The 20,919-nt window shown below is 56.7% G+C and overlaps 1 protein-coding gene across 2 annotated transcripts; it reads right to left on the bottom strand.

The window, feature by feature from the left end:
* Window positions 1–252: 252 nt before the first annotated feature.
* DBN1 (drebrin 1) lies at window positions 253–14,511 on the bottom strand. Of its 2 annotated transcripts, XM_006042902.3 has the most exons (15): window positions 14,272–14,511; window positions 9,655–9,710; window positions 8,954–9,066; window positions 8,724–8,798; window positions 8,496–8,642; window positions 8,268–8,345; window positions 7,877–8,028; window positions 7,730–7,793; window positions 4,338–4,397; window positions 4,126–4,249; window positions 3,251–3,388; window positions 2,745–2,915; window positions 1,711–2,390; window positions 1,308–1,410; window positions 253–1,138 (listed from the first exon to the last, which is right to left on the bottom strand). In XM_006042902.3, exons 1-15 carry the CDS (start codon window positions 14,355–14,357, stop codon window positions 1,068–1,070), a joined length of 2,118 nt encoding a protein of 705 aa, XP_006042964.2. In that variant the 5' UTR covers window positions 14,358–14,511; the 3' UTR covers window positions 253–1,067. The 2 variants fall into 2 exon arrangements, with proteins under 2 accessions (XP_006042964.2, XP_006042965.2); XM_006042903.2 differs by lacking the exon at window positions 3,251–3,388 and having other exon boundaries at window positions 14,272–14,507.
* Between the last annotated feature and the right edge of the window lie 6,408 nt (window positions 14,512–20,919).

Here is a 20,919-nt window from a genome sequence, read left to right as displayed (position 1 = left end):
CTGCTTGCGGCCAACATTCTGGTGGCCAGGTGTGGCCGGCCTCATCGGCCCAAAACTAACAAGCTGTAGAGCTAAAGCTGAGGTCAGCCTGCTCCAAACCTTTGGTTGGTTCCCCCAAGAGCCTCATACCCCACTTTCCTTGGGGCCTTGGTGAGGGCGCCCTCGCAGCTTTGAAGGTAGTAAGAGTTGGGAATGGGGTCGGGGCAGGCGGCCCACCACGGATCAGCCCCTGGAGGCCCGGAGCAGCAGGCCTGAAGGGATCTGGATTTCTTTATTAACAGACATGAGCACGACCTGTTACAGAAGTTTGTGCTTTCCAAAAAACAGTTACTGAACGTGAAAAAGGAACCCAAGCAAAGAAGGAGGAGATGGAGAGGGGCCACCCATAGCCCTGACCTGAATCACGCCGAGGGCCTCCAGCCTGGGACCTGCCCAGCAGGAGGGGGCAGGAAAGGGCCGGGAAGCTGAGAGGCCCCAGCTAGGCCTGCTTCTCTTCCTTTGGGCCAGGTGGGGAAGGGTCAAGAGAAGGGTAGGGAGGGGTGTCCCAGGGAGCCAGAGCCCACGAGCCATTTATTGCCATGTTTTAAAATTCGTGCAAAATATCTGAAGCCCTGGACAGAGAATACAAAGTGATATTTTTTCCAAGAAACAGAAAACTAGGAAAAGAGGTGGGGGGAACACTTTCCCACCAAAACTTCCCCCCCACGCCAGGCCCCAAGCAAGGTGAGGCCTCCACCCCGGCCAGGTGAGTGAGCAGGGAGGACTAAGAGCTACAATCTGGACCGGGTGGTAAGGGGGTGGAATTTGCAACAGCGTCTCAACTACCAACGGGAGGAAAACCAGTCAACTGTACAAGTCTCCTATCAACTTTAAAAAAAAAAAAAAGAGAGAAAAGCTGTAAAAGTAGGGCCCTGTGGGTAGGGATGCGGCCAAGTTCCCAGCCAGGGCCAGAATCCAGAGTGGGTGCCAGGCGGAGCTGCTGCGAGTGCAGGCACTGTGGACCATCTGGCCAGAGACGGGGCAGGTGGGCGGCCCTGGCGAGGGCAGCCTAAGGGCAGGCACCACTGCTAGTCACCACCCTCGAAGCCCTCCTCCTCTTCCGGTACTGGGTCTGCATCCCAGCAGGTGATGTCGATTTCTATGATGTGGGGAAGGGAAGGGAGTTAGGATGGCTCAGCAGATCCATGTCTGTGTCCATCCCAAACCCAGCGAGCTGTCCCAGCTGTGTATGGGGGAAGGGCTGCCTGGCCACACTTCAACGCAGCACCCCCACCCAAATTCCTCTCCATCATCCATCCCAGCACTACCTGGAGGCTTGTTGTAGAACACAGGAGGCGGAGCCTTTGCACATAGCTCTTCTGATTGGACAAACTCCTCCTCCTGTGATTGGCTGAAGTACCCCTCACTGGCCTGCAGGAGAAAAGCTCCAAGTCACTGGGCCCCACCCAGCAGGACTAGGGCTGACCTACCAGGCCTGAGCTCGTTTCCCCAGCAACCAGAGTCCATCACTGGTTGCCAGGGAAACACAGATGCCTACCCTGGGAATAAAAGCAGAGCTGGCCCATGGAGGGGAAATGAAATAGCTTCCCCCCAACAATGTGGGTCACAGAGAAAGGGGGCAGGGTACTGTTGCAAGCCTGAAGAACCAAGGGTCAGCCCTCTGCTCCAGCCCTGACTACTTCCCCTCCCATCAGGTAGCCTCAGCCCCACCTGGGTCCCCTCCTTCTGGGTGGTCTCGCCATTGGTCAGCAGGTGGGGCTCTGGTTCCAGCTCTGGCTCCAGCTTCTGATCTAGCTCTTCTAGAGCTGAGGGCAGAGTTGGAGCCTGGGGGGCAGCCAGGGGCTCCCCTTCTACTTCCTCCCCTGGGTCACAGAAGGTGGCTGGCGGCTCAGGCAGCTCATCAAAACTGAGAAGATTGGCACTGCCTTCTGCTGGCAGCAGTGGCTCCTGAGCCACCTCATCCAGCAGGGGCACCTCCGCCAGCATGACTTCGGCACCTGAAGGTGGTGTGGGGGCCCGAGGCTCAGCCTGGGGTGCAGAGGCCCCTTCCCCATTGCCTGGCCAAAGGTCAATGAGGCTGGCAGCGGCAGGGGTGACGGTGTTAGCAACAGCAGTGTCAGCCACGGCAGTGTCGGTTTCAATGGCATCAGCTACTGGGCTGTCGGCTGCAGAGGCTCCAGCCATGGCAGGCTCTAAAGAGGCAGCCAGGTCTGCCTGCTCTGTAGATGCCATGAACATCAAGTCCTCCTCCATGGGGCTGCCTTGGCCCTCGGGAGGCTCCGAGGCCTGAGGGGACTCCTCCAGGGGGCCAGCCCTGGCCTGAGGGGCTGCTGCTCTGGCTTCCTTGCTGGTCTCTTCACTATCCAGGCTGAGGCTGGGCTCCTGGGTCTCTGTTGAAGCAAAGACAGAGGAGACGTGTGATCAGCTCCCAGGAAAGGATGCGGGCCCTGGGCAGCCACCAGAGAGTACCCTGCTTACCCACTGAAGAGTTCAGGAAAGAAGGCCTCCACTAAGACTTCCATGAAGAGTGCCTTCTAACGCCCACTGGCCCCTGCTGCCCCTTTACCCGCAGTCTTTAAACTGCTCAGCAGCCCTGGGAGGAAGGCCCAGTCCCCACTCCAGGGAGACCCTGAGGTCCAGAGAAGGCAGGTCTGACCAGGGATCGTCCCTGCCCCAGCCACTTTCAGGGCCATAGAGCAGCCACTTGGAGTTCCCAGTCCAGGGGCTAGGGCCCCCTCACATACCTTGGGCTGCTGGGGGTGGTGGCGGCAGTGGTGGAGGCTGTGAGGACGTGACCTCATCCAGGGCCCGCTCGATCTGCTCAGCAACAGGGGTGGAGGCCGTGCTGGAGTCAGAGGGGCTCCGGGCAGGGAGAGGGGTAGGTATCATCCTCCGGTGGCTGTCCAGGTGGCTGCCTGTGGGACAGAAAACCCCAGGCTGATCAGTGAGGGCCAAGTAGCCAGATAGAAACAGGACTGTCCAACTTGGGGCCTGGCCAGCCCCTCCTCTCTCGAGTCTGGGTGGGGGCTGGGAGCTCCCCAGGCCCCCCAGGGGCTAGACCACAGCTCCAGACCCTGCAAGCCAGGCCCCCGGAGGGCCAGTGCCCCTTCAGGGCCAGGGGAAAGAAGCAGGCAGTACCTGCTCTGGGGATAAACACCAGAGATCAGCGATCAGGGGGAGAGGCAAGGGGGCTGCTGGGAAGCGGGGCCCTCCTTACCCCCTCCCGCAGAGGCCTGGGACTGCTACCTACATGGGAGGGAGGAAGAGAGGTTTGGGGTGCGGTGACAGGTGATATAGGGAAAGGGAGTCCGTGGAGGGGAGGAAGAGGAAGAGGAGGAGGAGGAAGGCCCACTGTCCGATGCCTTTATGAAAGGGCAGTACGGACGACCTGCCAAGAGAGACAGACAGAGAGAGAGAGACAGAGGACAAGAGAGGGTCAGTCTCCCCCACCCCCATCCTGAGGCCTCACCCACCCCCAGGCCGGCCCTGGATGTCCAAGCTGCCTTCAGCCAGGGTGCACATTCAGCCAAGCTGGACCACAGCCTCAAGCCATCAGACCACTGCCAACCAGCACCAGCCACACATAGCAAAGAGCCTGACATATCATGATGCGGCCAGCCTCCCAGCATCTGGGCAGCGCATGCCCAGGAACAGCCTGTCCCACCCCTAGAGCCCTAGCACTTGAGCCAAGCACACAGAAGGGGCAAGCAGGCCAGCAGACAGGGAGCAGAAAGGTGCTTCAAGGAGTAGTGGAAGCCATACAGGGAGAATCCAGACAGGGAACCCGGAGTACAGCTCCAGGCTGATCAATCTCAGGACAGGATGAGGCCCCACTCCCCATGCACCTACAGTTCTTCAGATAAGACAAGTTCAATCCCAGCAGAGCCACTCACTGCAGCCAGGGGGATCCCTCAGCCCCAGATGCCCTCTAGCACCACCCATTGCTCAGACCAGGCCCTGCTCGAGCCCTTCTCAGCCCTGCCACCTGGAGGCGGTGGGTGGAAGCTCATGTGATGCTCGGCCTTGGCTTCTCCAAGGGCTCCTTGGGCAAGGAAGGTCCCAAAGAGGCTCAAGACCAAAACCTGAGGAGTGGGGGTTGGGTAAGGGTGTGGGAGCTGGGACTACCTGGTCGGTGGTTGAAGGGTGAGGGCACATCGCAGCTGCCTGCGGAGGCCGATGCGACTCTTTCCTGCTGCTTAAAGAACTCCCGTGGATTATCAGGTCGCTGGGCAATAATGGCTGCTGCCTCCTGGGGGCACACGGATAGTCAGGCCAGGCGGGACCTGATTGAGGCAGCCGAGCCAAACTTAGATGCCTGGTCCCCCCACAGTGCTCACCTCTACCTCTGATTCTGACTTCTTCATCTGGGTCTCTTCCTCCTCATCCCGCTGGTCACCCTGGAAACCAAAGGGATGGTGTTCTGAGCACCCCACCCCCACAGGAGCTCTGGGCTTTCTTACAGCCCGCTTCTTTCACTACCAAAAACCACTTTCACGACCCAGTCCCACAGCACCTTCTATCTGCAAGGTCCTCAGCTGCCTCATCTCCAGTCGAGTCAGGCCCCTGGGCACCCAGGGCCATCCAGGAACACTCCCAGCTTGGTAGCTAACTTTTCTCGAACCTCTTAACCCAGTACCTGGCCAGCCACACCCCTATCTGTGCAGCCTGAATCTTGGTATCATGACTGAGGCTTCACTAGTCCCCTGCCTCCTTGCTCTTTCCTTCTATTTCTTTCTCTATAGACCCTGAAAGGATCTTTCCATAACATTAATTAATTGCCATCACTTAAAAATCATGAATCTGCCTGCAATGCAGGAGACCTCTGTTCAATCCCTAGGTCGGGAAGATCCCCTGGAGAAGGAAATGGCAACCCCCTCCAGGAGTCTGGCCTGAAGAATTTCACGAACAAAGGAGCCTGGCCGGCTTCAGTCCGCGGGGAAGCAAACAGTTGGACACGACTGAGTAACTATTACTCACTCACTCAAAAACGAAGTTTCTTACTGAAATCAGGGTGTTCAGTTTCTTTTGAAAATGCCAGCAGCCCTGGCAACACAGGCCTGTGTGCCCCAAAGCAGCTTTCAAGTAGAATTGCAGTGCAGCAGCCTCAGTTTGCCACGGTCCCCACCACTCCCTACTACCCTTCACTTGCTGTTTTGGGACTGCAGCCCCAGAGTAAAGATAGGTGTGGGGGTCCTTGGTTGGGCCTCCCCTCTCCCTGCCTGATCCAGCCCATCATCTCTCCCAACACTCCCCTCCTGCCCTGACTCACGCACACCCTGTGAAATGTAGACATCAAGTCCTCAGCACAATGGAGTTGTAGGTCCTGTAACATGCGTACAACTTCCCAACTCTGTGCCTTGGCAAAGGAAATGAATCTCTCTCCCCATGTGCCTGACCCCCACCCTGGGTCCAGCTCTTCCTGCTTCCGGCCTCAACTTCGGCACAGCCTCCTGGGGAAGGGGCCCTTGGCTCATTCAGGTCATTTCCTTCCCTGGGCCCCCATGAGGTGTTCCAGCCATATACTGATTACACTGTGTCATAATTTCCTGTTTCTGGATCATCTCCCCACCCTCTGTGGGTGACACAGGATGAGAACTTATGTATGTGTGTGAGTGGTCAGCCTGACGTTCAGTGGTATTTGTTTCCTCAGTTGACCTAACCACACCAAAAGCCTCAAGAGGGTTGTCACCCTAACCACCACTTCCTGTCTCCCAAAATGAAGTCTAAACTCCTCCTCTGACCTCACTCTCTCCTCCCAAATTTCCAAGGGACTCCAGTCAAGCTCTTTGCCTTCCCTCAAAACATACATCCCACCAGCCTCTGCTGCTACGCCACCCCTGCCTAGTGCCACAGGACAAGGTTCCTCTGCCTCATTCAAAAAAAGGACCAGAGGCAGCTTACCACAGAAACCCTAACTACCAACACTGTGAGAAGCACGGAAACAAATCAGAGCTGGGGGTCGGAGAGACACCAACACAGTAACCAGAAAGGTCAATGGTGCTGCTGTGCTTCAGCATCTTCAGATAAATGAACTCCTAGTATCCCAGGCAAAAAGGGAACTCACATAAGGAAGGCAATTCTTATCAGAAGGGAGAAAGCGGAGTACCTCCTTAAGTCAAAAGGAAGCATTTTATGGTTGTAAATTCCAAAGTTTCTTGTGTGAGACCTTCCTCAGGGGACCTGAAGCTGCAGGGTCACCACAGTGACCTGTTAAAATACCAACTGTCACCGTCACACGAGCCATACTTGAAGGGCCAGATGAGACTATGAAATAATGGCGTAACACTGTAAATCTTTGCCTGAAACATTGGTAATTGGTGAAGATAAGTGATCAAGTCAAAGGTTCACTAAACTATTGTTTCTACTTTTGTGTGCACGTGTATGTGAAATTTTCCATAAGTTTTTTTTCCCCAAAGACCTTGCTCTGAATGGATAAACAAAATCTGGTATACATACGCTACAGAATACTAATAGTTTTCAAAAGGAAAGACATTCTGACACATAGATGAAGCCTGAAGCTGCTATGCTAAGTGAAATAAGCCAGTCATAAATGGTCCCCTCATACGAGGTACGTAGTCACATCACAGACACAGAAAGCAGGTGCCAGGGGCTGAGAAAGGTGACAATGGGCAGTTAGTGTTTAATGGATATGAGGTTCAGTATGGGAAGATGAAGAACATTCTGCAGATAAACAGTGGTGACAGCGGTACAAAATAAATACACTTAACGCCCTGGAACGATACACTTAAAAATGGTAAAGATGGTACCTTTTATGTTATGTACCTTTTGCTGCAGTTAATTCATCAGCTAATTGTAAAAGGGCCTTGCTCATCTTGCCCTCCACCATATTTCCAACACCAGCATGTGGCAGGTGGCAAGGGTTTGCTGAATGAATGACTTTGGAGCTTACTACCCACACATCCTTTCCACCCTCTAGGGGCTATGTGAGTGGAATGATCTATGACAGCCATTAATGCCAGTGCTGCAGGACTGTCCTCCCACCTCCCTCCAGCCTCCTGTGGGTGTGACCTTGAAGTCTGCTTGGGTCCCCACGGCCCAACAGCTACCCACCACAGTCTCAGTCCAGACAACTACTGCCTACTTCCTGTCCCAAACTGTACCATGCTCAGCACTGAATGATCTTCGCTATTTCTCAAATGTTAAAATTCAATTCAAAGCGTGAAGATCTGTCTCCACTGTGGTTGTGAAAGGGTCAATCCACGATGATCCTAGGGCCATCCCAATGTTTGGAAGTTCAGCCAAGTACCCCTGGAATAAATGCCTCCCCTAAAGGAGACACTACACATACGTGTATACAGATGTTCAGAGCATCAGCCCAGATTCTTTCAGTGGCTCTATAGCATTACTACAATGGGGACCAGGCCTCAAGTCCCATTAAATACAGGAAGCATGGCTAATCTACCTTGAGCCCCTCAAGTCCTGCTGGAAATGGGCAGGAGAAGCCTGGTCAGTGAGGGTTTAGATCAACGTAGATTTTCTCTTTCAGTCTAAACTTCTCCAAAGAGGTCTCTTCCCACAGCCAGGGGACAGAACCCCACATGATCAGGGGTCAGGCCCGACATGGAAGGACATCCCATGCTGATGCAGGGGTACCCTGAATGCCCAGCACTGTCCCCAAGACTCTGACTATCCCCCAAGGGGCCCAGTAATTCAGGGACCATCCCCACTTCCCAGACCAGGAAAGAGAAACCGTGGGCTAAGAACTTACAAAGATAGATTGCTCCTTCAACCGTCTCTTGGCCTCCTCAGCCTCTAAAGTCTGTTGTTTCCTCCTGGAATGAAAGGTGCAGGCGAACCCTTAGGACTGGCCTCCGTGGGGCCGCGGCCCAAGGTGGGGGTGGAGCAGGGGGCACACCTGTGTTCCTCAATCTGCTGCTCTCGCTCCCGATATCGGCGCTCCCGCTCCTCCTGCTCCTGCCGCTCCTGCTCCATCCGCTCTTGCTCAAATCTGAGTCTCTCATCCAGGGCCTTCTTCCGCTCCTCCTCCTTTCTCAGTTCTTCCTCCTTCTACAGCCCCCCGTGCCAAGGCAGTGCAGGCCCTCAGCTTGTGGCCCGGCCCGCCCCACCCCACCCCACCCCCATCCCTGACCCAGGCTTCTGTGAATTCAGGGGCTTTCAGTGTGGGGAGCACATGGGACAGGCCCTGCTGTTGAAGGGAGGGACTTTAGGAGAGGAGCCAGAGCAGCCCCGTGGGGTCAAGACAGGGAGGAGCCACCCAGCCAGCAGGCCAGGGTCGGGGTCTGCACCTTGGCCTGCTCCCAGAACTGCTCGCGGTTAATCCGCTTCATCTCCACAGCCGCATCAGTCTTCTGATAGGTGGTGCCCTGCAGAGTTCAAGGGGCCTGGTGTGAGTGCAGCCCACAGGCCAAGTGCTCGGGAGCACCCCTCTGCCCCGCCACGAAACAGTGAGGACCAAGAGGGGACTGGCCAGTGGAGCACCAGGCAGGGCCAGCCCACCAGGGGCGCACACTGACCACCGGCTCGGCATTCTCGTCCTCACGGAGCCGTAGTCGGTGCAGCACAGGGCTGGAGAGCCGCGCCAGCCCATTGGAGAGCCGCTGCCCGATGGCGCCCGCATCGATGTCTTCCACGCTACTGGCATTCACGATCACGTCGACGCCCTGCCGCAGGAAGAAGGCAGGTTCAGGCAGCCAGTCCCCGCGCCTGTAGCCAATCCCCGCAAGCCCTGACCCCACACACACCTGGAAGAACTCAGCCACCTTAGCCACGTGGCTGGCACAAGCACATTTGCGGGCATCAGGTACATCCTCACCAACCTGCAAAGTCGCAGCAAAGGGGAACAGGGAAAGGACAAGAGTTAGGGGCAGGCTGAGGCCTGGAGCTCTCTTCCCGCAGCATCAGTGAGTGGAGTGGGATGAAGCAGAACCGTTCTGGGGCCCTCAGCTCCCCTCCCCAGCCCACCAGTGCATACCCAGTTGATCAGCACGTATTTTGGCAGAGCAGCCTGGGAGTCCTTGACACTGCAGAAGCCATACATCACCCTCTGGTTCTCAAAGTGGCCGGAGAGCTCCTGCAAGCCGCCATCTGGGGGAATCAGGAGGGTTGTCAGGCCCAATCTCCTGAACCCCTCCCCCACAAAGGGCCTGGAATCCAAAGCAACGACTCCTCTTGTGGGCTCTGCAGACACCCCCAGAGATCTACAAGTCCCAGAGTTCTGTGCTGGTGTGAAAGAGGCAGCAGGCAGGTGCGAGTTTTGCCTTTTAATCCCCCAGGACCTTGGAGAGCTTAGGATGTGTTCTTCACACATCAAGTCTCACGCGGTGCTAGCACCCACTGAGGTAAATTAAAACCTTTTTAGGCTCTGAAGAAAGTGGGGTGATCCAGGCCATCCCTGTCAGGCCCCTTCCCACCTAGCTGTGTGACTTCGGGAAAGTCACACTCCTTCTCTGAGGCTCTGTCTTTTCATAATCAAACAGGAAACCAGTCTCCCTCCCTCCCCACCCTAGGGATCTTAGGGATGATTGGAGGAAGGACACTTGCCAGACAAATAATGGTCTGCTGGACGCAGGCAAGCAAGCATCGAAGTGGCCTGGAGCCAGACGGGTGGGGAAGAAAACAACCCAACCGGAGGAGGGGGCGGGAGGAAGACAAAGGAATGGCTGGAATTCTTACCTCCTGATGCTGCAAGCTTGAGGTCATCTGAGCCATCCTCATAAGTGTACAGAGCCCTGGGGAGAGGGAGGGGTGGCTCGGAGAACTGTCAGGGCCCAGGCAGCCAATTTTGGGTGGAGATGGCTCTGGGAGGGTAGGAGGGACGCAGAAGGGGCAGGACAGGAGGGGGGATTCCAGCCTAGCACTTAAGCCCTATCACCATGACAACAGAGCTAAGCACCATTTCAGGCTGGAACTCAGTGGGGGACAGTTTGGGACTTGATGGAGGGAGGCTTGGATCAGGTGGAAAGCAGGCAATGGGGAAGGAACTGCTGGCCAGTGGCTCGCTTCCAGTAAGTCAGTGTGTTGCGTCCTCGGAGCCCTGGCCCTAGCAGCCTGCAACCCAGCCAGTGGTGTGAGATGGAGATTCCAAGGCGACGGGTTCCTTGGGTTCCTTGGTTACCGTTCCCTGGCTACAGCTCCTCATCCCCCATTGGTGGTTGCCAGGAACCTACCTGGCGCGTGCCTCGGTACCCACTGCCCCTCCCCCCACAGCAAGGGGCGGGGGCAGGGAGAGAACCTGGTGCTGTTCAGCTCTGGGCATCCCCCTGGTAACCACGGCAACCCAGCAATTGGCACGCGACTGGCCCACCCAGCTGCATTCTCCCGAACACAAAGGACCCCGGGGACACACCCTCATCCTCAATCTCAGACTCTCTGAAATGGGGATGAGGTCACCATGGCCACTCTTGCCTGGACTCTGGCCTTTGGGCGGCGGCGCTTTTTTGGCCTTCCAGCCCTAGGCTGCCTCTGCCCTAGCTGAGGTTCTGGTCTCCGGGGACTGCTGGCCTTTCCTTCCCTCTCAGCTCCGGCAGAGAGCTGACCCAGCAGCCTTCCTCCTCCCTAGCTTTTTCTCCACAGGTAGGAGTGGCTCAACATCCATTTTACACAAGGGAAGAGAGAAATGTCTCCTTCCCAGGACCCACTTGGAGAAGACCGGCTTGGGGCCGAGAAGAAAGGCCGGAGGGGCAAGGAGGCTCAGCCCCTCCCTCAAGCTCCCTTTCCCTGACTGCCAAGGCAGGGTGCTAGGAGAGTGGGGAGGAGATCAGCGAGATGCAGAAGAGAAGAGCTAGGAGACAAGGCAAAAACGGAAGACAAGGGAAGGGAGGGACGCGAAGGGACGGAGAGAAAATGAAGGCACGGGGAGGGAAAGGGCTGGGAAGGAAAGAGGGAGGAGAGAAGAGAGGGGGAGGGAGGTGGGAGGTGGAGGAGGGCGGAAGGAGCGCCTGGTCCAGGCCCAGCCCCATGAGGTCAGCACAAGTCACTGCCAAACAGGCCCCAGCCCCTCCCTGCTTCTCAGGATCTCTTGCCTCCTAAAAGGGACACAGGTGGGCTGTGGGGCCAGAAACTCCCTATCCAACTGTTGCCTGGGCCCCAACCCTGGCAGCTGCCTTCTCCACACAGCTGTCCCACCACCTGTCTGGCTGCCCTAAGCTGCCACTGCGAACAAAAGGCCCTCAGAGAAGGAGGATCTGCCCCTCTGCATCCCGCAGCTGGGAAACTGAGGCAGGACTCCACGACTCCGGTTCCCAGACACTGTACTAGCCATCAAGTCACACTTCCCCGGCGTGACTTGTCCGCCTCTCCCAGGCTCTCTGTGGCTCTTCCCAAGAACACGTGTCCTACCCCTTCCATTCTTTACTCTTTGTCTACCCACCTTCAGTCACCTTTCTGTGCTGCAGCCCTGGCCCTTACCTGGTGAAAACCATAGCTAAGTTCAAAGATTTCAGCAGGCCTTCATCCCTGAGCTCCACCCCACCTGCCTTTCCAGCCAGACCTCCGTATCCATACCATACACTTGGATCACACTGGATGGGTCCCTGATGTCCAGCACAGTTCTGGGCATTTCCCACCCTGGAGCCTTTGCATGAGTCTCCCTTCACAGGAAGGCCAGATCTGCTTCTCCATCCCATCCCCACCCCTGACTGAAATCCCTCAGGGACCCAATGCCAGCTCCCCAGGAAGCCTTGCCCTGCACTGCACCTCCCTCCCCAGGGTGCTTACCACACCCCAGCAAGGATGGGAAGACGCACCTAAAGCTGCCTGGGATCTCACTAGATCTGTGCTTCTCAAACTCATTTGAGGTGACCTAAACTTTGGGGGGGTTGGAGCTGGTGAAACCGAAAGGGGGTGGGGGGCAGGAATCTACACCTCCAACCCCTGGAGATAGACACCGTTCCAAACCGTAAGCTTCATGAAGGTGGGACACTTAACTCAGACTTTCAAGACAGCACAGAGCAGCTCTAGTTGGTATTTGCCATCTAGCAACCATCTCAGCCAGAGAAAGTGGACTGGGGTGAGTGGGAGATGGAATGTAGCAGATCCAGGAAGATTCTGGGTTGAGCTGAGGGTGGGGGCTGCAGGGCAGGTGGATTCCTCAGGACAATTACACTCTCAGGATATTAGAACTGGAAGGGCCTTGAGCATCTGGGGTATGGTTGAGCCCAACTTCCTCTCCTGCTTGTCAACAGGAGCAGGGACTAGTGTGGTGATACAGTGAGTCAGGTCACGTCCAGGGTAACATCAGTTCTTCTCACTACACAATCTGACTTCCATGGTCCCCTGCTCCCAGCATCAGGCAGCAGTCTATTCCAGAGTAAGCCACCTGGGTGTGACCTCCCCGACCCTTACTCCCTACTCAGAGGAGGGCAGTGCCAAGCCCCCTTTGCCCAGATGGTGATTTTATCCAAGACACCCTCCACCAGCCTCAGTGCAGGGTCTGCTCCTGAGTCTGGAGACCCCACTGTACCCTGGCTCTGTGCTGGGTGCTAGGGGCCCTCATGTCCCTGATGATTCTCACATTCTTTCTACCAAATGTTTATCTGGGCCCTTGGGAGTGAGCTAATGTGTGTATGTGCGAGGGTGCGTGTGTACATCTGTGAGTGTCCCACACACAACCCAGATCGGGGCGGGGGGTGGGGGTTGACGCACGCCAGTGATGAATAATAACTTGCTTGAGCCACATGGATGCTGCTGGGTGGTGGGAGCCCAGGCCTCCGCTGAGCAGGATGCGGGCCAGCAATGGTTGTGGGAGCTCCGCTTTTTGGAAGGTGGGGGGAAATGGGGTGGTGATAGGCAGCAACCCCAGACTGAAGAGCATTCTGAGGTGGGTTGTGCCTCTCTCCAGGCACAGCCCAGATCCCAAGGCCAGCTCCTCCACCAGGCCAAGCCAGCCACTTGCCCTCAACTCATCCCATGATCTCAGCCCCCCTGGGACAGGGCTGGGACAGAGGGTGGGCTGCCTGCCTGCTTAGCCCATCTTGGCCTCGCCTGTGACTGACCCGCAGGACACGAGAGCTTGCTTGTCTCCCTCGTCCATCCCTCCAGGCCTGGCCGCCCGCCAGTGCTGCAGTACTGTGGCATGGATGCCTGGCCATCTTGTCCCCTCCTCCAGCCCCCAGGTCAGTGTCTTCCCAGCATGAGGGTGAGGCCAGCCCGAGTGTGGTCCCTCAGATCTTCCTTCACTTTGTGTTTCCTGCTTGCCAAGGGGAGAAAAGGCCTAGGGAAGAGAATGGGCACTTGCCCCAGGAGAAGAGTATTCCGGGGAGATGATGGTTCCTGAATGGGGCAGTGTGGAACCCCTTGGCTTTTCCGCCACTCTGGGGACTCCAGCCCCAGAGCAGGTGGTCCGTCCCCACCCACCACCTAGGGGAAGACAACAGCTGGGGAGGGGAGAGAGGGCAGCCCAGCTCCTCCAACCCCGCGGTAGCTGAGCCCCTTGCCACTGGGCCACCAGGCCAGGGGCTCCGTGGATCTCCTCCCCCCCTCATTCTTCTCAGAAAACTCCCTCCACTCTTTCCACAATGGTCCGCCTGGGGGATCCCTCCCAGGGACCCCACTTGGCACTCTAGGCAGGCAGTTCAGTTCCCCTGGCACGTCCCAGCCTGGGTGCCTAGTCCCTGCAACCTCTTCGCCTTGGGGAGAAGACTCAGCCCTGCCTCCTCGACCCCCGAGGGGAACAGGAGGCACTTGGCGGCGGTGGCCGTGTGGCAGTGAACGTCCTTCCGTCACACCCCAACTCCAAGAGGCCCCCCGGTGGGCGGGGCGCCCCGGCCCCCAGCCCGCTCCGCTCCGCTCCTCCCCCGCCCTAGCTTTTCCTTTGTGCGGTGGCCGGCTGGGCTGGGCCGGGTAGACAGCTCTGGCTCTGCCGGTTCGGTCCCCGCCCGCTCGAAGGTGTCGAAGGTGCCCTTGGCCTCCCGGTGCACACCTGTCCCCCGCCGGGGCCCAAGGCGAAGAGGAGGGGGTGGAGGAGCAGTTCTGCAAGGCCAGGAAGCCCCAGGCCACACATCTGGACCCTGCGTCTCTCCAGCCTGCGTCCAGCCACCAGCGTTCCCACCGCGCGGCTGGGGCCGCCTCCGGGTGCTCGGGGACCGCGGGTGCCCCGCCTGGCCCGGCCCGGCCCGGCCCCTCCCCCGGCGCGCACAAAGGCAGCTCCTCCCTGGCCCTCCCGGGCCGCTGCAGCATTTCGGGGTCTCCTCCTCCCTCCCGGCTACGGGGCGGCGGGGCCGGGTGGAAACAAAGGCGCGGCGGCGGCGGCGCGGGGACAAAGGGGCTGAGGGGCGGGGGCGGGGGGCTTACCAGTCGGCCGCGCTCTCCTCCCGAATCACCTCTTCGTACGCCGCCAGCAGCTCCAGGCGGTGGCCACTGAAGCTCACGCCGGCCATGCTGCGGGCCGGACCGAGGCCGAACGGACAGACGCACGGACGGACGGACGGAGAAGGAAGGAGGGAAAGACGGAGTCGCCGCGCCGCCGCCTCGGAGCCTCTGCAGCGTTGCGAGCCGAGCGAGCCAGCGGCCGGGGGAGGGGAGCCGGCCGGCGGGGGGCGGGGGGCGCTGGCTCCGCCCGGCTCGCTCCCTCCGCGCGCTCGGTCCTAGCGCCGCCCCGGCCCGGCCCAGGGGGAGGCCCGCCCCCCCTTCCCGGCCTGCCCCGGGGCGCCCTCACGCCCTCGCCCCCAGCCCCGGCGCGCCGCGCCCAGGCGGGTCTACCACTCGGCACCCGGGGGCAGTTCTTCCCACGTCCCAGTTCTCCCCTGTGGGGTCCCCAGCCACAAACCTTAGGGCCTCCGTTCCCGCCCCCCGCCTTGATCCCCCTCTCCCCATCCCCACCTCACCAAGCCCTATCCAGGCCCAACTTCAGCCCTCTTCTTTCCAACTCCCTGTCCCAATCGAAAATTCATTCCATTCCAATCCGGCCCAGCCCCACTCTGTCCTTCATTGATCTCCCTCCACCCCAGCCTCACCCCCATCCCTGGTCCATCCCAACCTCCATCCCCAACCCCTGGCCCATCTGTAGCCCATCCTCATTTCTTTTTTCTTTTTTTTTTTTCGTCCTCATTTCTTTCTCCTCCCAGCAGCAGCCCCACTTCCAACCGTACGCTTGGCGGAAACCCCTACCCATTCGTCAGACCCCATCCCTCGCTGCACCTTCCTTATTCCAGCCTGTGCTGTTCTTACTCTGATCTTTGTTCCAACCACACCCCTCCACCCCTGCCTCCTAGACCACTCTCGGCTTCCTACTCCGACATTCCCAACCTCTAACTCATCTCCGCCCCACTGTATACTGAGCACCCCTCCCCCACCAGCTGCCCCCTGAGCCCTCTTAAGTGAGGCCAGCCTAGGAAATCCTTTGCTTTCTCTCCCAAGCCTCAGGTCTCCCAGAGGAATCCCAAGTAGAGTTCCGGAAGCAGCATCTAACCCCAGACTCCCAGGGCAGGGCTTCTCCAAGGACTCTCTAGGGCCAGTCCCCTGGCACCTTTAGTTCCCAAAGCTCTGAACCCAGAAAACACTGGGGCCTCAGAGGAGTCTTTTGCAGGGAAGTGGTACCACTGCCAGGGCCTCCTGGAGCAACTCTGCTCCTGTCTAAGCTGAGCTCCTGAAACCCTCTGCAGCTCTCAGAAGCCTTGATCACCACCTGCAAAACCTCCCACCCCTGTCTTCCCAGAGGAGGTGGCAGAACCTTAGCAGACTTTTTCTGGTCCAATCTGGGAGGTGGTGGGGCTGGGCCTCCAAATTCTGAGCTGGGTAACCAACCAGCTGAACCAAGACGTATGCACACTGATCTCCAGCAGTGGATCCCAGCACTTTAGAGTACGAAGAACCCCTTAAAACTCAAAAGATTCCACAGGCCCCTGCCTGGGGAATTCTCAGCACTATGCCCCTGGACCCCTGGTCCTGTCAGTTTCTCCAGGGCCCCTACTTGGAGCAAGTCCCCAGCAGAATCCGTGGGATTCTAGGGAGAGATGAAGACTCCACAGTGGGACTGAAGGGTGCCTGGGAAGGGTAGGTCGAGGGATCTCAGGCCTCAGCCCCTTCCTGCTTCCTTTGACTTTTCCCAGCTTTCATTTCCCCATCCCAAAGCCCCCACGCCAGCCTCCTGCTCAGTTTCACATCCAAAACACAGAAGCCCTACCTGCACCTGTGGGCTCTTTCTCAAATTCCTGCCTCCCCCAGCCACCTACAAATTCTAGCCACACCCACTCTTACCTCTTTGCCATCTATATTTTTAAATAAACTTTTAATTTTAGAACAGCTTGAAATTCACAGAAAAATTACAAAGATAGTACAGAGAGTCCCCATATGCCCCATGCCCAGTTTTCTCTATTTTCAGAGGAGCAATGAGGTTCCCTGCTCATATTCCCTGGAACCCACCCTTCACCCCTTCGCATCATCATATCCTATAATTTACCTGTACTCTGCCTCCTTCCCGCATGGTCTCTGGCACTGCTCTGGCTGAGGTCACCAGGGACCCCTAAATTGCCAAATTCAGTGGCCCCGTTGTAGTCCTCAGTTTGCTCAACCAGTGGGAACAGGGTGACTAATGATCACTCCCTCCTCTGCAAAGCCCTGAAACCCACATGCTCAGCCATGGTGGGTGGGTGCTGGGTGCCTCCTTGGAGGCTCTCCCACCAGGCTTTTATGTCTGCCACTCCCAGCACTGATCATCCTTCAAGTCTCTCCCTCCCCAAGATCCTGAGCTTGTCCCCTCTTCCAGCTGCTCCCGCTGCCCCCTCCAACATTGGGAGGCTTGTCCAATGGCTTCTCAAGTCCCCAGAGTGGAAAGCTAAGAAAGAAGGAGGATTCACTTCCCAAAGCTGGTCATTTGCTGTGTGACCTTGAGTAAAATGCTTTCCCTAAGTTTCCTCTTTGATATCGTGTTGTGAGGATAAAATGTGACAGAGTGAAGGCTTAGAAAGCAAAAACCCCTTCCCCTTCCTCCTTGCAGCCCCACCCTCCCACACCCACCTTCTTGCAGCCCCACCCTCCCACGCCCATCTTCCTGCTCTGTGCTCCCCCACACCTCTCAGATAAGGCTTCAAGGCTGACATGTAGGTTTCAGGACTTTTTCAGCACCTGGAGCCTTCTCTGCCCTCACCCTGCCTCTGTAGGTTCCTACCAAGCATACCTTCAGAAGTTTTGCCCTAATCATTACAATGCTCCCATCACTTTTCAGATTTTGCCTCTGGCATGGGCCCAGCCACTTCCACCACTTAGCTCTGCTCCTGAGTTGCACAGACCTTGCTTCAGTGTGAGTTTAGACTGTTCTGCTTGACCTTTCTTGTCTCGCTGTAAAATGGGGATGATAATGATGGTGTCCACATCATAGGGTTTGTTGAGGATTTAAGAAAAAAGTATCTGAAAGCATTTAAAACGGCAGCTGCACATAGTAGGTGCTATTGACATATTGGCTATCATTACTATTTCACAAATTGGAGAACCAAGGCTCAAAGAGGGGCAGCGACTCGCCCTGTGAGGCACAGAGCGGCAAAGTCCTTTTCGAAACCTGTCTGTCCTGTATCCCTTCAGCATAGCATGCACTCTCCCTGCTTCTCCTTCTAGCACCCCTATTTCTACATCCAGGGGCTAGCCTGGCCTGGAATTTGGTCAGAAGTAGTTCCTAAGGCTACAGCTGTGGGGCCAAGGGAAGGAGTCTAGGGGCAGGCATCCTGAGTGTGCAGAGCGAGATGTCTGCCCAGCGCAGTGGACAGCCATGGTCAGCCATCCCTGCCCGTCTTCCAGTTGATTTTTCCAATGCAGGCTCCAGAGAACAGCATGTGATTCAGGCCAGTGGGTCAGAACCAGTGGCTGCTTCAGAAGTGGACACATGATCCCATTAAGTCCAATGCGTATCAGCCCTGGGACTTTTTGCTGGAACCATCAAGAGTCTCTGGTGGGCTGCTGAGCTGGCAGGATGTGGGGGACTAGTGCTGGCTGAGGGGCATTTTTGCTGATAATGGGATGAGCTGCTTGAGACTAAAGCCAGAACTGAGAAAAGGAGGAGGGCAGGGACTCAGACTCCTGAAAACATCCTGACGTCCATGGGTACTGGATCCTGCTGTGTCTGAAGCCATTGACCTTTTCAGTTAAACGAGACAAATTATCCCTGTTTTTTCTTAAACTAGTTTGAATTGCAGCTGAGAGTCCTTCCTAGTTGACCCAGTCTCCAAGTAATAGTCATTTTTGTCAGTGGCAAGAGACAAGGGTGAAAACAAAGTTGACCTTCTAGTGCCCCCAGGTCCTGGTCCTGGGACCTTCCTTGGCTATTCAGGGCTGGTCCCAGCCTCCTGAGTTCTCTGCAGGTTCTCAGAAAGCTGCCTCTTGCCCCACCAGAAGCCCCCGGAACACCCTACCTTGCCCCACTTTCCCAGCTGGGGAAGAACTCTTCCTCCAGTCTCAGGTTTGGCTTTGGATTCAGTCCAACTCAGGCCTGAATCCCAGCCTCCGTGGCTGCTCCATGGGGCTAGGCCCCCTAGTCCCTAGCCTCAGCTCCCTTCCTGTAGCAGGACCTTGGGCGCTTGTGCGTGTTCCAAGACCCACGTGTGGCCCAGCATAGAGAAGCAGCACCAGAATTGAGACTCGTCAGTCCTTGCCTGTGTACCCTATTCTCCACCGCCTGTCTCCCTGCTGATTTCAAATGAGTGCAAGCCGCTCAGAACTGGAAAAAGCCCCTCCCTGGCCTGCTGTCTCTCCAGTTGCCCACTCAGCCCCCTGCCAAGGGCTCTGCCCCCTCGGTTGGGGGGACTGCACACTCCCAGGGCGCTAATGGCCTCCCGTGCCTGGTACAAAGACATTTCCCAGTACCCTTGGCCTCCACCTGTATAGCCTTGCACCTGAAACTTGAGAACACAGTGATCCCTGCAGCTCTGTGCTGGAGAGGGGTGGGGAGCTGGGAGGTGCAGTGGGAAGCAGCTCCGCCTTTAATCTGGGAAGCTGGACTAGACCTGGGCTGCTGGGTAGCTCCAGAGAGGTCACTTTCCCTTTCTGAGCCTCAGGTCCCTCCTCTGAAACATGCCTTGAATGACATCTCTTTTAAGCATGTTTTAATGATTAAATGACATCTAAGTGATTTCTCTGTGGTTCCAGCAGAGAGGTAGCTGTTCAGAGCAAGTGCCCCATGCTCGTTTTGACTTCCATCTAAAAAGCTCTGCTTTCCTGAGATTCAGTCCCCAGGTCTCTGCTCTTCCCTTTACTCTCCCCTTACATCTGCCCTCCAGATTCTTCAACCACCTCCCCTTAGCAGGAGCCTTCAAGCTGCCTCCTCCACCCTTCCTGGCAGCTCAGCTGACCACAGCTGCTAAAGGTTCTCAGGGCCCACCACAGGCAGGCCTTTTAAGACAGCTGTCCACACTCTCTCATCGACTCACTCTCTACACCCTCCCCTTCTTCCTCCAAACTTGGCACTGGCCCCAGCTCTCAGCAAAACTGATCCGGCAAACGTCACCTTGTCAAAAATGCCATGGGGACTCCTCGGCCTTATCTGCCTGGCTGACACTTCTGGAAACACTCCTGCCCACCCGGGCTTCCCTGCCCCAAACTCCCTCCCTCCAGAGGCTATGGTCCTCCACTTCTGGCGGCTCCTTCTGCTTTCTCTGCCCTGCCCTGTGATGCTGCTGCTTCCCCATCTCTCATGTCTTCTCTAGGCTGGGGCCCTAGCCATCGTCACACTGGATTTGGTCCACAGTATATATATATATTTTTTAATAAGATTTTAAAAAATCTATCTTAGTTGCCAACACTGAAAAACCAAATTTCACATAAAAGTGTCAATCTCTGGATGTTGTTGGTAAACTGGCAGGTCTGGCCACAGTTCAGCATTCCCACACGGCTGCCCCCAGAAGGCTCCCCACAGACCAGCACTTAACCATCCGCCCCTGTGCTCTTGCTGGCTTGTATCCATGGAAACCAAGGATGGACTGGGAGGTCTTCATGGTTCAAGAGAAGAGGGAGAGAGTACACTTCCTTGTGGAAGTGAGAGATACTCTTCACTGAATATGCCAGGAATGTCTATGTTGAAAGAAAACCACATCCTACCCGCTTTGCTCCTCATGTGACCTTCCAGGGCCCCTCTCCGAGCATCTGTGATAATGGTTGAATATCTGTGATGACTGCCCTGAACTCACTCCCAAATTTAATCCAAGGTGTATCTAGACTTGAATCTTCAGCTGCTTCCTGGATTTGTCTAAATGTCTTGTAGGCACCTCATTCAGTCGTTCAACAAACATTCATTGGGCACCCACTGTGTTCTAGGCACTGTTTTAGACTCTGGTAAGATACCATGACGGAGAAGGCAATGGCACCCCACTCCAGTACTCTTGCCTGGAAAATCCCATGGATGGAGGAGCCTGGTGGGCTGCAGTCCAGGGAGTCACGAAGAGTCAGACACGACTGAGTGACTTCACTTTCACTTTTCACTTTCATGCATTGGAGAAGGAAATGGCAACCCACTCCAGGGTTCTTGCCTGGAGAATCCCAGGGACGGGGTAGCCTGGTGGGCTGCTGTCTATGGGGTCGCACAGAGTCGGACACAACTGAAGCAACTTAGCAGCAGCAAAAGCAGCAAGATATCATGAAAGTGACATGCAAAGTCCTGCACTCCTGCTCCAGGGGTCCTTGAGAAGACACAACATAGAGGCCCTGCTCTTCTCTTAAAGGGAACAGGCCCAAGTACCTGTTGAGAATGCCAACAACTTCAGATGCGCTATAAAGTTCCTCATGCCAGCCAGCCCTGGAGGACAGGTGGCTATGGGGGCACCATGTTCTCCTGGTCTAGTTTGGGGCCTCTCCTCAGTCCCTCTCCAGTTCAAGCCTGGAATAGAATGAATGACAGTCCCCTTGGGGTAGTGGAGGGCACCAATGGGATGCAAGAGTCCCGGGGGAAATATGGGGCCACCGCCAGAGCCTCCAGGTTTGGAGGCAGCAGGCAGAGGTGAGCTCTGCAGGGGCATCCCT

The sequence above is a fragment of the Bubalus bubalis genome, chromosome 9, assembly GCF_019923935.1.
Source record: "Bubalus bubalis isolate 160015118507 breed Murrah chromosome 9, NDDB_SH_1, whole genome shotgun sequence".
NCBI lineage: Eukaryota > Metazoa > Chordata > Mammalia > Artiodactyla > Bovidae > Bubalus > Bubalus bubalis.
The sequence above is the reverse complement of the archived record's forward strand: the minus strand, read 5'-3'. Positions and strand labels throughout refer to the sequence as shown.